The 18,355-nt window shown below is 43.5% G+C and overlaps 1 protein-coding gene across 3 annotated transcripts in view; it reads right to left on the reverse strand.

Annotated features, from left to right (window-relative positions):
- tnrc6c1 (trinucleotide repeat containing adaptor 6C1) overlaps window positions 1–18,355 on the reverse strand; it is a 55,228-nt gene that overhangs the window by 13,573 nt on the left and 23,300 nt on the right. For 2 of the 3 annotated variants that reach the window (XM_084743706.1, XM_084743705.1), the window contains exons 4-5: window positions 16,456–16,809; window positions 2,372–4,879 (exon numbers count right to left, since the gene is read on the reverse strand). In XM_084743706.1, the coding sequence (XP_084599832.1) occupies window positions 2,372–4,879; window positions 16,456–16,809 (2,862 nt within the window). Of the gene's footprint in view, window positions 1–2,371; window positions 4,880–7,122; window positions 7,238–16,455; window positions 16,810–18,355 lie in introns of those variants that run through there. The other variant, XM_084743707.1, reaches the window with a different exon arrangement.

Genomic DNA, 18,355 nt, shown 5'->3' on the forward strand with positions numbered 1-18,355 from the left:
TGCTAAATGGCTATCCGCAAACAAACTTCAAACAAGTTTCTTTTGTTTTCCTGTTTGTTTCTTATTTGTTGATACAAAGTGAGCCTTAAATCTAACTGAGCCTCTGGTAAACCACCATCACCCCGTTTATCCTTCTGTTTTGTGTGTGAAGTGCCACTCGTGCAAGATGGCAGAAACCTGGGCTTGGCTTAGCAGGATGGTTGACAGAGGGAGAAGATGCCCATTTAAGATTTGGCACAGCCCCGTCCCTCTTGGCATGAGAGAGACAGTGCTGTCTCTGGGCCTGAGGCAGTGCCAAGCTCAGCTTAGCTCTCTCCAGGGAGAGGTCAAGTCCTAAAGGCTGCTCCAAAATTATAGTTAACATTCAACCTTCTCAAATGCCTGGCTGAGGCACGACACCCATCTAAAATGTGGTACACTCGGACAAAACTTGGTATTTTTTCCCTCCACTTTTTTAGTTATGAAAAGTATCGACAAGGGTCCGATTAGTTGTTGATCTATAAAATGTCAGAAAATAGTGAAAAAATGTTGATCATTGTTTTCCAAAGCCAACACAATGATATTAATCTTAAATTGATTAATTACCGTTAAGAATTTAAATGTTTAAAATGTATTAATTGATAGTCTAGAAATAGCATTAATTGACAGGTATCACTTTAATATGAAAGTAATGCAAGCACTTTTCAAACATTAAAAATACATTAAATTCAAGTGCTTTGAGTGTTTTCAAGGACTTTCAGCACCCGTAAGAACCCTGTGTGGAGGAGTTATCCCTCCTTGTTTTTTATATTCAACAGCCATTATGCCAGCAATATGGACTGCTATCAGGTTTTATTGGGAGCTAAATTAATCCAGTGAGGAGTCAGCATGCAGGGTCAATTGAGGGACAGCAGGGGGCATCTGACTCCACTCTGCTCTGAGGGGCTTGCTCCGCCTCCTCCCTTCAGCTACTGACAGATGGTGGCTCCCATATAATCACGCACTTCCGATCCATCTCAAACAGTTTGTGGTGAATCGCTATTTTCACGAGACAGTTTGTAAACAGCATTCTTGTGTTTCCTTTGGGTACCCATGAGAGGTTGCCAGGGTTACCCGCACAGACGTGTCCGGTGTTGTGAAATGTGAGAGGAGCCTCATGGAGGGACGGGCCTGGCACTGCTTAACTCATTTGGATAGTTGATTAGATGTAAATCCAAAGAGGGCAAACAAGGTCAAGATTTTACCTTTAAGTGGATCAACAGATTGAAGCTTAACAGTGCACTGTGCTAACTACCCAACCAACTTTCATGTTTGACACCTTTAGGTTGAACAGTTAACAAGAAGAGAAAAACTACATGAAATTAAAAAACACAAGATAAATCTGCAACCCCAGTTCTAAAACAGTGCTACACTGCGTAAAATATAAATTAAAAACAAAATGCAATGATTTGCAAAACCTTTTAAACTTGTATTCAATGGAATACAGTATTAAGACAAGACATTTAATGTTCAAACTGATTAACTTGATTGTTTTATGTAAATATACACTCATTCTGATTTTGATTCCTACAATACATTTCAAAAACAACCTGTTTAAATTTCAACTGGTAAACAGGTTAATTGGTAACAGGTAATAGTATCATGCCTGGTTATTGAAGGGATATCTTTGAAAGGCTCAGTCTTTCACAAGCAAGGATGGTGAGTGAGGTTCACCACTTTGTGAAAAACAGCATGTGCAAATTGTCAAAGTTTAAGAACAATGTTTCTCAACACAAAACTATATGGAATTTATGGATTTCACCATCTATAATCCATGATATCATTAAAAGATACAGAAAAGAAATCCAGAGAAATGTTTGTATTTACATCATCATCTTAGATCTGCTGCATCTACAAATGCAAGTTAAGTTAATGCAAGTGACTTCTCAGGGGTCCAAGCTCATCTGAGATGGACTGTCATAAAGTTAAAAGTGCACTGTGGCCTGATGAGTCCACATTTCAGGTTGTTTTCAAAAATCACGGCATGAACTCCAGGCTGAAGAGGAAAAGGACCAGATTGTTACCAGGCATCATGGGTAACTGTCACATCTGTGAAGGCCCCATTAATGCTGAAAGAATGTGAAAGAATATCCTCTTCAAAACTATAACAATTAGTGGCCACAGTTCTTAAACACTAGGTGTTAGTAAAAGAAAAGGTGATGTATCACAGCGGTAAACATGCCCCTGTCCAAACTTTTTTGAATATCTGAAATCCAATCACTTTTAAAGTCTGAATGTTGACAAACTAAAGTAGATCTATAACCTATAAGCTAATAAATCTGACCAACTTCACTAAACAAAAGGTGTGGGCTATGTATGCACACTGCAAACTCAGAGCATTATGTTGTCTTACCTTGGGCTATCAGGGGACCCCTGTTGTGAGACGGCCCAGACTGGTCAAGGGGCTCCCTGGTGGGCCCAGGGTTTTGGGAGTTTTGGGTGTGGTTCTGTAAAGGTGCAGGCGGCCCATGATAAGGGTGATTGTGAGAGGAGGGATGGTTGTTGCTGGGGCCCGGGGGGTTATTGCCTCCAGTGGTAACTTTAGCCTGGGACATTCCTGGATTGTTCCTGTCCCACAGGTTGACTGCCTTGTTGTAGGTACCAGGGTCACCCCAAGCTGAGGTCCCGTCATCTATCTCCATCTTACGTCGGATTGAAGGTGGGGAGGGCTCTTCCCAGCCTGTAGGCTCAGCTGAGGATTCCTGCTTACTGCCACCCCAACCTCCACTCTGCTTCACTGAGCCTGAGCCACCCCAAGAGCCCATGCTCCCTGCTCCACTGTTACCACTGGGCCCATCCTGAGGCTTGCCACCCCAGCCTTGTGGAGGGCCACTGGGACGCTGACAAACTGGCTCTCCCCAGCCACCATTTCCTCCAGCTCCAGATATCCCAGGTCCTGAAGCAGGCATTCCCCAGCCCCGTGGTTTCTCCTTCCAGCCTCCTGCTTCTCCCTCCCATCCAGGGGTAGTGGGACTCTTTTTGCTCTCTTCTGCTTCTCTCCAGTCACCAGCATTATTGCTCCCTCCACTATTACCCCAGCTGTGGGATGCTTTGGGTTTATCTCCCCAGCCCTGGGATGTTGTCTTGATGTGAGAATCATCCCATCCAGTTGACTTCTCCTCTCCCCATGACTGACCCCCATTCTTGGGCATGCTGGTGGTGGGACCTCCTGTTGGAGGGTTCCCCCAGCCACCAGGGCCACCTGGGGTCTTAATGTTGTTGGGTGGCTCTCCCCAACCAGAGCTAGGCTGGTTGGTAGCAGGTATGCTTCCACCCCAACCTGAAGCTCCCTGAGAACCAGGCACATCATTTTTGCTCCCAGGGTCAGTCCTCTGAGAGGGGCCGATGTTAGTGTTGGAGGGCCCCTGGGCATCGCTTGGAGTGGTTGAGCCAGAGCCCCACGATTCAGTGCCTACATCATTCTTGCGTTTAGTATCGTCCATGTCCCAGGAGGTATGCTGGCGAACAGGGGTCTGTCCCCAGCCAGTGTTACACAACACCCTGGGGTCCAGATCCTGAGCAGGCAGCAGAGGAGCTGGATTACTTCTGGATGAGTGGTCTCTGTGCCGGGGATGTCCTTCCATGCTGTCACTGCTCCCTTCACTAGCACCAGCTGTGCTCACAGCTCTGCTCCAAGGACTAGCCTGTGGATCCTGGGGAGGAGAGCTGGGGGCATCCCAGTTTCCCGGGGCCTCTTCAGTGTGCTGCTTCCCCCAGCCTCCGCCGGACTGGTCGCCCCAGCCTCCAGAATTTCCTGCTCCACCTCCTCCATGGCCCCAGCCAGAGTCCCAGCCAGGTGCCTCCTTCGATGAAGGTGCCTTTGAGTCGCCACTGTTACCCCATACTGAGCTACCATCTTCTCCATTGACCTGTGGGCCCCCTTGTGAGGGCTGGCCCATGGAGCCCAGGCCTACAGGTGCACTACCCCAGCCAGGCAAGTTGCGGATGGGGCTGGGGGGTTCCTGCTTATTAGTGTGATTTGGTCCATCAGTTTTAAGGTTCTGAGGTTCTGAACTGAAAGACACATTCGTGGACGGGGAGGGGTGTGGCTCTGACGTGTCAGAGGCCATTATGCTACCCCAGGCGCTGCCAATCCCCGAGGAGTTGCTGTTAGTGTTGGCTCCGGTACAGGTGCTGGTCTGGGCTGGTGGGGGGCCAGCTGGATTACAGAGGTTGGGTGTAGGTTGAGGAGGTGAAATGGTGTTGGCTCCCCCTGAGCTGCCTCCCCCTGTGCCACCCCCATCATGCCCCAACATGGGCCAGGCAGAAGGGTTGGCATTAGGGTTTAGGTTCAAGTTAAAGTTGGTGGTGGAGGATGATGAAGAAGAGCCCCAGGCCCTGTTGCCTCCTCCTCCCACTGGGCTGTCACTCTTCCCTTCACTCCCCACTGAGGGCTGAGGGGGGCAATGGGAAGGTCCAGGCCCAGAGCCCCAGCTGCGATTAGCTGCAACCTGGCTAGAGAGCATGCTGGTTCCAGTATGATTGGCAGGGCTGGACCCACTGTTGGCCTTGCTGCTAAGGTGGTTGGCAGGGAAGTGGCCTGTCTGGCTATTGGCCCCTGTGGCCATACTCACTGTACTACAACTACTACTAGTACTACTACTGCTGCTGCTGCTGCTGCTGCTGCTGTTGCTGGTCAGGTGACCAGGGTCAGTGTCCAAAGGGCATCCTCCTGGAGGGGCCTGGCTCTGGCTGAGGGTAATAGAAGGCCAAGCCTCTGTGTCCTTCTGGTCAATGATCAGTTGATCCCAGCCACTGAGATTGGTGGAAGATGCAGCACTTGTGGCACTCCTGTTGGCTGGCAGGTGTCCCCAGAGGGGATTATCATACTGGGCTCCCTGGCTGCTCTGTGGGGGCAGTTCTGTATGGGAGGAAAGGAAAACAAGAGGACATGAGCATGAGCAAGAGGATGAGAAAAGAGAGGTATAAGTCATGCACGTCATCACACCCACACATGCTTAGTAAGGTTGAAATACCATGGCAACATCTAAGGTGTCTTATATACATAGATTTCACAGGGTGCTTTATTAATGAAAATAAATACCACCCATACTGAAAATGCACACACAGAGAGCATATGAGAGCGCAGAAAGCTTTAAATAGTAATAAATAATGTGCTCAACATTTATGCACTCAATTTGAGTGCGTTTTGACAGGTCACACATAGATTTCACACATTTGTCTCGAAATATGCACTCAAGACAGGACCAATGCTTGCCATCATGTAACAAAGATAAGATGATAATATATTTACAATGTAACTACAGATGACTTCAAAAGTCTATTTTCTGCATTTGAATTATCAAAACCAGATATAACTGAATCTCAAAAAGAAGACCTATTAAACAAGTCAGACATCCCTGAGACTACTTTGCAATCACTGCAGACATTGTTATTGTGTTCTGTATCATTTGTCTGTCAACTTGTCAGCAGGATTACAGAAAAAGCACTTGCTTGATTTAATATAAGATACAGGACAGTAATGCCATCCTGAGCAGAGAATAAAGCCTCACTCCTCATGTATATGTTATTATCCAAGCTTCTCCATTTACCCAGGACAGTTACTAGTGGATGTTTGTGAGTGTGCACGTGGATGTGTGTGTTTGTGCATACAAGTCTCTGTCTTCCCTGTGTTCATGGCGGCTTGGTGAGTAACAGGTAAACAGTAAACTAAAATACACATCTGACACCATTTTAGGTGAGAGACAGGCAATGTAAAAACAGAATCTTCAGCCATATTTAATCATCATAGTTTGACAATTTGATCTAAGTTTCATGAGTCTCCGTTGAAAATTGAGACAGTGTACTAAAAACATTTTACATGAGAAATAGGCAAAGCAGTAAAATAATCTTTATCCATATTTCATCAGCACTGCCTAGTTTGACAATTTGATCAGTTTTGTGAACAGTGAGCGTTCAGACAACACTTTTTTCCAACCCTGATTGAGTAAAGAAGCGTGCATTCGTTTTGGTCTGAGATGCTGGTGGTCTCTGTCACCACTAGAGGAAGTAAATGTCGTATACAGCACCTTTGAGCAAACACGGTTAAAACTGAACCGAATGGAAAATTGTACCACATTTAAAATAATCTTGTCTTACTCATTAAATAATACACGCTTATGTCATGTATGAAATGAGGAGCTCTTGAAGCCAAGAACTGTTCAGCATCTTCATAACAAGTTACCCAAAAAAAGGACTGTCATGTCAAAGAAACACATTAGAGGATGTAATGAATGATATCCGAGTCATCTTTGACTTCTGACCTCTTAGCCACTGTAGTTATGACCTCTGCTTGACATGAAGCACAAAAACTTTGCACTAACCCTCAGTTGCCTGTCTCCTCATCAAGATATCAATCTCCATCTGTCTGCACAACTGCTTGGACTACACAAAGTACTGCTTTGGCTTATTTCTCTTAGATCCCTGTGGAGTGAGTTGATCGAGCTCCCTGGAGTTCCAGTGTGCATATGCATCATATTGGTACAAACTAAGCCCCGCTGCAGATCATGATTGGTGTACTGACCAACCTGCTGCCGCCTCATTGCCTCGTTTCTCCTGTTCCTCATGCTGCTGCGGCTTGTTGTTTACATTTGCCTTCACATGCATGCTTAGTCTGTATGCAGTGACTGACTGTGTCACAACTACATGAGGGGAGTGACAGCATTTGTGTACCACCCCCTGTTTTCAAGCTTACTTTAATGCTTGCAACTAAGGAGGGAGAGGAGGCAGTGGGAGAGTAGGAGGGAAAAAAGAGGGCACTGTGTTTCTGACACACACAGCGCTGTCGTTCTGTAGCGTCACTCCACTGAGAAGTGCAGGACCGCCATTTTCTCAGTCCTGAACTACAGCCAAAAGGGCTCTGAGCTACCGTCTGTATCTCCAACATTGCTGTTTTCTGCACGCATGTCTCACTCACAATAATAAACACAAAGCAGAAGAACTCAACACTGCATGCCCGCAATGCACTGCCACTGCAGCTTTAATGCTTAAAGTGATCATCCACACAGTGTGTAAATACCAGCCACCAAAACAACGCAGAAGAGACAGAGAAGAGAAAAAACAGGGAGCTGGAAGAGGAAAGAAGGAAACACGGTAGTGAAATACCTGTGGAGAGGTGCCTCCCAACCATCCTGTAAAGAGCTAGTTTTTGTGCGACGCAGCGACCATCCTTGTCTCAATATGTCTGCTCGGCTCGCCAAGCTTCTGAGGCTCGTTTCTGAAATGCTGCCAAGAAGTTGCACAGCTCTTGCGCGGCATGAGACAACCCCCCCTCCTCCCTTCCTTCCTCACCCCTCATGCTCAGTCCCTCCCACCAACACTGCTCTGGCTGGGTCTCTCCTCTTCTATCTATTGCCTCCCTCTGGCTTTATTTATATCGTGCTCTATTCCTATCCTGATGGAGGATATTCTCCCTCTCTGGAAAAGCACTGAAAGACAGCAGGCTGGGGGAGGGGAAGAGAGCGCTGTAGAGATGGGGGGCAGTATCGGTGTGGTGGGGGGGTTTGGTTAACAGCTGAACGATAAAGCCTGGAGACTTTCATTATGCACTCACGAGGCATGAGGTAAAACAAAACAAAAGGGGGACTCCTCTAACCTCCCCCCACCCTCACATCTTTCAACCTTTCAGAACTGTCACTAAATATTTAGCCAAGACCACTCCATCTGCAATTAGCACTGCTGTCCACAATGGAAGGCCTCTTGAATAGCAGTGGCAGGCAAGAGAGAGGAAGAGAAACCCCACAAAGGCCGGCTGCAACCCTGGTGCTGGAATGACAATTTCCTCACACAAGCGCGTGTTTATGTATGAACAGGCATTTCATCAGATCAAATGTTATGGCTGAACAATATGCAAAAAATCACATTGCAATCATTAACACAGATATTGCAATTGTGATATGAGTCACGATTTCAATGGGAATGACAATTTTTGCATTTAATTTTCACTTAAGAAAATATAAAAATGATGGGGATGTCATTTTTGCTGGGATCTGTACCAAACAAGCATGTTCCCTTATGTCTGGAGAACATGATTTGTAGGCTGAGGCATCTCAGCTGCACCACGATGCTTCATTGATAATAGTATGTTGTGACACATTTTACCTTTATCAAATAATTGCAGCTCCTGATTTTGCCATTTTGAACAATTTTCAATTAATTGTTTAGCCCTGTCACACTTGATGACAAATGTCTTTTTTGTCAAATCAATGACTACTAGTTATGTCTGCCAGGTGTAAACCTGGAAGGGATCATGTGATCACTTGCATGTGAGTGTGCTTACGTGTGTGTGTGACCAACGTGCCTGGAGCTTGTCTGCATCTAATCTCAGATACTACTGGGCCTATCAACCAAATTCTTTTTGTGCATATTCACGACTGTATGCTGACGGACCTCTGTGATTCTGTCTCCACACCAGCAACAGTCGTGGTCAGAGGTATTATGTTTTTGACTTATCCCAGTCTTGTGAACGCAATATCTCAAGGACGCCTTGAGGAAATTTTTTCGAACTTGACAAAAATGTCCGCTAGGACTCAAGGATGAACTACTTAGATTTTCGTCGACATAGGTCACTGTAACCTGACAAAAAACATTTTTGGCCATAATTTAAGAACCCATGCATTGATTACAACAACATTCCACACTAATGTATAACAGAAACTAATTCTGGAAAGTGACTACTTACTACTCCAAGTACTATTTACGTAACTAGTTAGGCCTATATGTGAGGAAACTACTAAATAAATGTAATTTGAATCTCTTACAGTTACTGCTAAGTAAATTACAGTTACTAATCAGAATATTGGTGATTACAAGGAGTTACATCCAAATATTCCATTTGGGCTGCCTAACAGAGATCTGTTCCCTACTGAGTAACTTCTTCTAGTTGTAGCTGGAAACGAGCAGCAGCACCAAGCTTTAAATAGAAATGTGTCACTTCATGGGGCACCTATGGTCAAAGGGCAAGGACACAAAATGAGCAAACTCATATGGATCCTATCACAGTGCATGATGAGGGAATATTGGTCTGGTCCCAAACATGACCCAGGAGCTACAGGAGGAAAGAGGTTGTATACAGATACAACAGAGGAAGACATGCATGAGATTTAATAGAAGTCATGAAGGGAGGAGGATAGCAGGGGTTGGGAGCTCGGCAAAAGAAAAAAAAAAGAGCAGCAGGCCTTTGGATCAAGGCTGGTATTGTTTACAAATGATCCTGGCACCCACGCAACAACACAATAAGTCAATGTTTGGTCGAGAACAGAGTCCCTTTATGGCTAAGGTTTGGCCCACTGTGCCTCTCCACTGTGAGGACCTAACATGCAGTGAGGTCATGTCGTGCTACTGCATGGCTACTCGCTCCTTTGTGTCTTAACGCACACACAGTGCAGACACTACATCTACTGTGTTGATGCATGCACACCGCCAAACAGAAAAAAAACACACACTACTTCCTGAATGCTCAGATCAGCAGGCAAAACTTCCTTTCATGCTTTCCTTCTGCCTCCTAGCATTTTTCATTTTACATAACTAGTGGACACATATGTACGACATGCAAGTGTAGCAAGGTGTGTGTCTGTGCGTGAGCGGGGTGGGATATAAGGGTCAGGTAAAGTAGGATCATGGTGCATAAAAGTACAAAGACAGAGAGGACAGAAATTGTGAGACAGAGATAGATGTTGAGAGATGGAAGGAGGAAGTAATCTAGGAGGGCTGTGTGGGCCTCAGCTGGACTGATCCTGGCTTAATGAAGTCCCCGAGGGGCAGAGAGACGGTATGGTACAGAGCTGACAATGCATGCTGCCAGCCAGATGAACGAGCTCTGTGACAGACACACACACACGAATATGCACTTCCCAGGAATGTGTTACAGTACCTCTGTGTTTAATGACCAAAATCCCAATTGTTTTTGATTTGGTGCCTTTGAAACAGCACATAACTGTGTAGGGAACAGCCTGAGAAAGCAAGGATTGCATCTGCCAAATAAATGGATGAAGTTTTCTTTAATGAGACAACAGAGGTCACCAGAGCTAACCTTTAGTTTTTGATCTAGTGGTGGTTGCAGCACTAAAATGGTTCTTACTTTGATTCGTTACAAATATGTCTATACACCATATATATACTTGTCAATAAGTTTACGACGTGGTGAACTACATGTCTCGGCTCAGAGAATAGAGTCATATCTGACTTGTTGCCAGCATTAAGCAGTTAAAGATTGTAAAATGAGTTCAGCATACTCTGTGAATATTAAACAACTGTTGCAGTAACCGTGTTAACTGTGTATACACAGTAGTACAGGGCAAGTGAGCTGGCTAGCCAATTAATTGCTCAGCCCGCTAATTTCTTAGCAGGCTAACTGCTGAAACAAGTCTTTACAGACATCACAGCGGTATAATAAATACATCAACAATACAAGATTGACAAGACAGTGCAACATCGTTGAGAGAGTCGAGTCACTGTACTACATGAGCTTGACAGCACATCACCTGCGATTTCGGCTCTGTAACAACCACAGCAGAGAATGAACGAAGAGTGCAGAACTGTGCACTTTTCAAAATAAAATCTCAAAATACAAGTGTGTGAACAAAAACATCTGAATGTGAAGAATTCACAACATAAAATAAAATATTTGTTCCTTTTAAGGGCTGTGAGGTGCTCCTCCAAAACAATGGGAGGGGAAACACTGTCAGACATGCACCAGACTGCACCTATTCCTATCCTGATGGAGGACATTCTCCCTCTCTGGAAAATCACTGCAAATAGGTGAAGGGGAAAAAATACTGGGACAATTGTCAATTCTACCTTTGATTTTGATTATTGAAATTGAAAGCTCATTTTAATTGATTTTCAATTTAATATTGAAATTGTCACAACCATTGCTGACCTTTGATCAATTCTGCACAAAATAACAGAGAGTAAATAAGTACTACAAAAGGACAGCAGCATCTGTGAGTCTTTTAAATCCAGTTAGTATTACTTAGAAGTTACATTCCCTCTGTTGCTTTTAGGGCTGGATACTTTTACGCACAGTGAAAGGTTGTGTTTTCACAATTTGTTGACATTTCATTGACAAAACAAGAAATAAGTGGATTAATCAATATAAATTTTCAGTCCAAAATGTGCTTGCACTTCAGCATAAACTGCAGTTGATAACAATGTATTTTTACATAATGCATATGGTAGTGAAACTGAAAATTATCTCACAAATTGTTTCTTTTCTTTTACAAAAGAGTTCATCTTAAGCACTGAATGAGATAATGAATAATCATGATTATTAGGTTGTACAATCACTAATGTGAAACATCTTCGCAAAACACCATTTGCCTGATGAAGAAGACTAGTAATGACTAGTATACTCTACTGAACCAGCGGATTTTTATGTCACAATTATTTAAGGGTCTGCGAGTGAGGCAGGGTCAGGGCAGCGCTGTAAAAGTGGCCTGCATTTCCTGTTTGCCTACAATATGACAAAGCAGAATAGCTGCCAACAGCCATACACCGAATGGGGAGACTTCTATATTCCTCCCAGCACATACATAACACTCGACAGCTTTTGCCACTTTTGCTACTGTTGGCCATATGCTGAGGTGGCAGAGACAGTTTGTTGTATGTTAGCTAAATAGTATTCTAGGCTGGAATAAACAGCAGCTATTTAATGACAGGGACTATAGAGAAATATATGCAAGAAAATCTGTTTCTTATGGATGCTTTCTTCGCCGCTGTTTTGCTGTTAATGCTATATTATTATCGCAACATTATCTCAAGGGAAAAGACTAACAGAGGGACAAAACATGTCTTTAAAAAGTACACATCTAAGACATCTGGTTGTCATGTTTGCCTGCGAGTATCCCCTTTCTCCTCCTCCTCTAAAGGATAAATCAGGTCAAGGGCTTTCTCCAGCATGCCAGTCTTAAAATAGCTTGCTCTCTCACGCCTCCTCTACATGAAAGGGCCCTGGGATATGGATTGTTAGCCCAGCAAAAGGCAACACTGGGAGAAGGCTGTAATTATTGCAAGATTGACAGATATACATATAGTATGTGCAGCCTGACTTATCCCCACTGCCCTGGGGCTAATGAGAGTATGTGTGAGCTGGAGGAGGTGAACACATATGCATCAGAAAGCGAGCACGGCAGCAAGAGCACAGGGAGCAGGAGCACAGAGCCGGAGAGAGACGAGATAGAAAAAAGAAGGAGCGAATGCCGAACATTTGTGGTTAACAGAGAGCTGATGTTTAATCACATCACAAGACGTCCCAGTCCTCTTTGAGGGGATTCCCAAGGCTCTTTTACAGCATCATCAGCAGACTTAAAGAGCACATCAAGTCTAGTATGCACACACTCTCGCTGTTCTCTACTAGACAAGCTATTAGCACATTAGCTGCACTGTTCTTTTACTAGACAAGGCCTGTTTACATTAGGATGTGTTTCTGTTGGTGTCGGCCCCTGTTGTGCTGAGCAAGTACAATCCCTATGGGTATATAAAACCTTGATTGTTACTTTATTGGCTTTAACTATGTGGTATTAGACCAGTGGTTCCCAAACGGTGTGCCATGATCAAATCCAGGTTTGTCTTGGGATTTGATGACAACCATACATTATTATTCCACTATACAACTGTACAAAAATGTATGAATCAGTTTTTAATTACTATATCCAGGGTTTCTGCATGTTTCAACAAGTTAAATTTAAGACTTATTAACACTTTTTTAAGACCGATATGAATGCAATTTAAGACCTTTTTCACATCCATACAAGTAAAATGAAGTACAAAGCTTTTAGCAAAGTCAGAATCAGGAAACATGGACTTTTTCTTTAAGTTCCTAATTTGAGGGTTTTCTTGCACAAGGTGCCTACATTTTCAGCAAGCTTTTCAACCAAGCACTCTGCCGCTCTCGAGGCATCTCTCAATGAACTTGCACTTACCCACATTATATGAAAAGTAATGTTAACAGTAACAATTTTAACTTTTTACTACTAGAATTAACTTTTTCTTTTCTGAGAGAGGATGCCACCTTAGCCCATGCAACAGCGTGATTTTTTTTTTTTTTTTTCAAAAAAAGCAAGACTGAAGTTAAAGCAACTTTATAAAAGTTAGCTTCATCAATCCAAATGAATGTTTTACCTGTAAAAATATGTCTTTTAAATATGTATATATTTATGTATTTATTAATTTTAATTATGTTAATTTATATTTATTTAATTTATATATATTAAAATATTTTCATTTTATATTTTAAGGACTGGTGGAAACTGGCAATAAACTCTAAGTCGTTAAAAAAATCCTTTACAAAAAATAATATAATAATATAATAATATCATATTCCATTTCTGCCATATTCTGACATTAAAGCCTCATAATTTGAACACTCTGGACTTCACATTAAACACCCTCAGTAAGGATAACTTGTATCTCCATTAAAGGTATCTATATTGATATGAAATCTAAAGTCATGAATTTTGAACATTAAAACACACCTGTGGTTGCAACTGTTTGCCTTTAGAGCAAAATAATGCTGCTGTGTGTCAAGTTGAGCAGGGACACGCACAGTTAACACCACAGAGGAAGAGAATGTTTGTGTTTACATACAAGCACATGTATACAAGTATGAACACAAAGACCACGTTGATCAGCCAAATTTTTCAAGAGAGCTGACATGTGACCGGGTAATGAAAGACGGGGTGAGGTGAGGGGGAGTTAGCGGATGGAGGGGAGAGGGGAGGGGGGGAATGAATGTAGCTAGTGTGCTTCTACTGTTAGCTATCAGCAAGAAATGAAAGCAGAGAGGGAGACAATCAGCAGACAAGGCTGCAGGGACAAAGTGATAGAGGTGGGTTTACCTCTGGAGCTCTGTATGTGCTACAATAACCAATTCCAAAAAAGTTGGGACATTGTGTAAAATAGAAAAAACTTTTCACTTTTCAAGGCCTGCCTGCAGTCCAGATCTGTCTCCCTTTAAACTGTGCCGTGCATCATGAAGTGAAAAAAAAAAAGACAACAGCAGAGACTGCTGAACACCTGAAGATCAAGCAAGAATGGGAGAAATCCTCAGTTTCCAAACACTTGCTTAGTATTGCTAAAGACAAGGTGATGTATCACAGTGGTAAATCTCTTCCAACTTTGGAACATGTTGCAGGCATCAGCTTGAACATGAAATATATTTGTCATTGTACTGTATTCAATTGAATATAAGTCAAAAATGTTCTGCATTCTGTTCTTATTTATGTTTTACACAAGATCCCAACTTTTTGGAAGTGCCACTTATAAATGACACTACTGCATACAAACCAGAAACGGAGCTGTGAGGTTTTAAACTGAGATATTCGATGGTCGAAGAGGTGCATGAAAAACCATGAACGGACATAGAGTGGAAAGTCACGTGCAAAACTTTTCTGATCACTTTTGAGTTGCCTTGAAAGTGAACATGAAAACCTCCCACTGGACTCCTGTCTTTCAGTCTGGAAGGTCCTCCTGTCTGTCTGTCTTAATGCAATCAATCAGTTCAAAGACACACAGAGAGCAAAAGCAGAGCAGAGCAGGCCTGCCAGATAGGGGCGGAGAGAAGCAGCAGCTTTTACCGTAAGCCATGAGTCACTTCAGCCCACAGTACTGGACCTCTGCCATGCTAGCTCTCTCCTTCTTTCTTTCTTTCCTTCTCACTCAGTCTTTCTATCAGTGCCAGGACAGGCCCACTGAGGCGGCCAGCCAACTAGCTCGCTCCATATGGCTCCTCCTCCAAAAACACGAAATACTGCAGGGCCAGTCGGCAATGATCAACGAAGAGTAGGAGGACGACGATGAGAGGGAGGAGGAGGAGAAACACAGGAGGACGGGATAAACATCTCATTGCCATGGAGATAGGACTGCACTGAAACAGCAGAGGGGTTCGATGATACTCAGACACACACTTAATGCTAAAATTTGTTTTCCTTCCCAGACAATGAAAAGTGCCAAGTGCCCTAAAAAGAGTTTTATCATCTTCAAAGAGCTGATGATATTTTATTAAGAAAGAATAGACCACTTGGAAATACACGAGAATCCGATTAATGTGACAAGCGGAGCCTCAGGAAGAAAAATACACACACATGCAGAGATAGCCAGCTGTGTTTACTCTCCATCCTCTACCCCAGTATTCCTCTATCCCCATTTCTAATTCCCAGCCAGGCAGAGGCAGACTGCAAATAAACAACAGTCAGCAGCACCTGTGATGCCTTTGCACTGCTCTACAGGTACCCCTCTCTGTTGCAATCACAGCACCATGCAAAAAATAGGAGTAGATACAGCCAATGTCACTTAAGACTGTGAAGTTTTTTGTTAATGGACTAGTGTGTAGGATTCTGTGCCATCTAGCGGTGAGCTTCAGATTGGAAACACATTTTTCAGGCTACGGACCCCTTTGTTTATAGAGGAATGGAGCAGCAACCCTCTATTACAAATATTGCATTGAATAATTTTGGGTCTTCCTTCATTGGCAATTACCTCTAGCTGCTAAGTCAGCAACAGCTATAGCCAATTTACCTAGCATTAGCCACTAGGTAAATTGGCCTCATCCTCTGCACCACTGGTGATGGTTTCTGAGGTGGAGGGTACGTCAAAAGCTTTTTCAATACAATAATACCTGGCTATCTAGGTCACTGTTATGGATAGGTGCTGCACAGTGACTCAGTCGGTTAACCAGCTCACATGACTGCACAAGAATTCACTGGTTACCTTTTGTCAGTGTACATTAAATATTTGTGGGGGTTTTTTGCTTTTGTTTTTCAAATAGACCTATTTATCTTGGATTCAGGTTCATGTGTGTTTTTCAGAAAAAAAAAAAAAACTGAACTTAATAATTTGCAGTAACTTGCAGTGACTCTGTGGACCCCTGCTATGGGTCACAGACCCTTTGTTGAAGACCCACGGTGTAGAAGTAGTAAAACTCACACAAAAGACTTATCTAGAGCCAGTCTTTCGTTTGTCCATTCTGACACAAACAACAATTCTTAATTCTCATATTATATTCCAGTTCTTCTTATTTTGCTGATAAATCCCTGTAAAAGTTGCACAGTTACAATATTACTGAAGTATTGTAGGCTTGACAGAGACTGCAGTGATACAAAACTGAAATTCAGCACAGAATATTTTTTCCTTCCAATCACAGCAGAACTGCCTTTCTCTGTGTTTGTTAACATTGTTGAGGACTCAGTCATCTTGCTTGAATAAACTTTGGAATTGTCTCTGTACAAAAGTGAACTGAGGATCTATGCTTGTGTTCAGTGTGAGCTGTAGCTGTGCAGAAAGGCAGATTAAAACTTATATTGTGAGTTAATATGACGTACAAGACTAATGAAAATTCAGTGTCTGGCCAGCTTACAACTACCCTATTAGCAATTCCCTTTAATATCTTCTGCAAAAAAAAAAAAAAAGGTAGTGACTCGCCAACACAGTGTGTAGGCTGACCTGTAGGCAGGCTGGCTGTGGAGGAAGAGGAGCAGGAGGGAGAGGAGTGTATGGCTACTGCTGCTGCAGGTTCAGTAGTGGTGGGACGTCCCGTGGTGGTGAGAGGCAGAGTCCCGACGGGCAGAGGCTGGCCCCTCTTCAACAGCTGCTTGTGCTCCTGCTGGCGGAAGCGTGGGGGCACCTCTCTGGGCGGGTAGCGCTGCTGGAGCGGAGTCTGGGGCTGTTGTGCTGTCTGCGGCTGACCTCCGGAGGGGGCGCGCTTGCCATTGCCACTGCTTGGGGGTACAGACGGGACGGCACTGGGGTTGACAGGGGGAAGAGGAGGGGTGGGGTCGAGCTTGGCAGAGTCTGGCACTGTGGAGAGGGGAGGGTGGTGGGGGGACAGGTAACAAGAAAGCAGAAATGCAGGGATGAGGGAAGTAAAGGAGTATTAAGCATAGCAGAGCTGTTGAATGCACACTTGTGCCAAAACAATTATTGACTCATTAGTTAATGAGTTGCACTTTTAACGACTGTTTAATTACACTTGTCATTATATTTGACATATAAAAAAAAAAAAGTTATTACTTGATGTGTTTTATACACTATATAGCAGGGGTGCCCAAACTTTTTTCCTTTGGAGGGCCAAAACTGAAACTTAATGGTGGGCCAACAGCCAAATACACCTATTGTATTGTAATATTAAGTAATATTAGGATGAATTTTTTTTAGAAGGGAATGTGTGCAAACGCAGTGGGTCAGTACTTGTCTATATTGCTGCTGGTCTCCAAGAGTTACCAACATAATTTTCTCAATTAATCGATGAACTGTTAAGTCCATAAAATGTCAAAAAAATAATCTGAATTTTCCAGATTAGCGTCTTCAAATTGCTTCTTTTTTTGCAACCAACAGTCTAAAAATAACTTTTCATTTAATATCATAAATGACAGAGAAAAGCTGAAAACTGAAATGAGTGATTAGTTATCAAAATCGTTAGTTCTCTTAGGATCCATTAATAGACTAATTGCTGCAGCTCTCCCCACAGTGACAAATAAAAGTGCCCTATCTTTGTTTTTTGTTTGTGGCGAATCAAACCTAGTGGCAGGTCACATATGGCCCGCAGGCCCTACTTTGGGCACCCCTACAATCACAAGTTCAAGTCTTTTCTGGAAAGCTGCTGTGGCTGAGCATTTCCTCCACTGCCTCTTTTCAAAGCCACGGTCACTTTTAGATGAGGAGGATCATAATGTTAAATTCAGACAGGCAAATGAGGAGACATCTATAAATGCACAAGATTCGTCGTCTCTCCTGGCTGCCTGAGGCTTGACTCTAGGCGGTGGTCAGTCTAAACACATGGCTTCTCTTTGGAGAAGCAGAGGACTGTAATAATCTCAGGGTGGTACTGTACTGTAATAAACCTTCAGCCTTTAGGAATGGCCAAGACACACAACTCTCACAGTCTGCCATGGTGCCTGGTCACAGATCGGAAGTGATGAGGAGGTCAACTACCAGATAATGGACTTAGATCTGCCTGCTGCATTATTGGGGACAATTGTCTCAATCAGGACAGTACTGTAAAGAGTGCTCGGGCCCATCAGCATAAGATAGTCATGGTCTGTGGCAGGCTATGGCCCCTGAAATGATCATCTCTCAGTGCTCTTCTAAAGCTGTTAGTTCATAACTGCTCGCACAGCTGCTGAAGCCAAGTGCTCATATCCCACTAGCTTTAGTTACCCCTAGCAACAGCGTGATTCTCTCTCTCCCTCTCTCATACATACGAACGTGTGCACACACACACACACACACACACACACACACACACACACACACACACACACACACACACACACACACAGGCACTCTCTTAAACCTGAATTTTTTTGGCCACTTGGGGGCACTGGAAACAAGTTGTGAACACAAT

This window comes from Lutjanus erythropterus, chromosome 19, assembly GCF_056507025.1.
Source record: "Lutjanus erythropterus isolate fLutEry1 chromosome 19, fLutEry1.hap2, whole genome shotgun sequence".
NCBI classification, from domain to species: Eukaryota; Metazoa; Chordata; class Actinopteri; order Lutjaniformes; family Lutjanidae; genus Lutjanus; species Lutjanus erythropterus.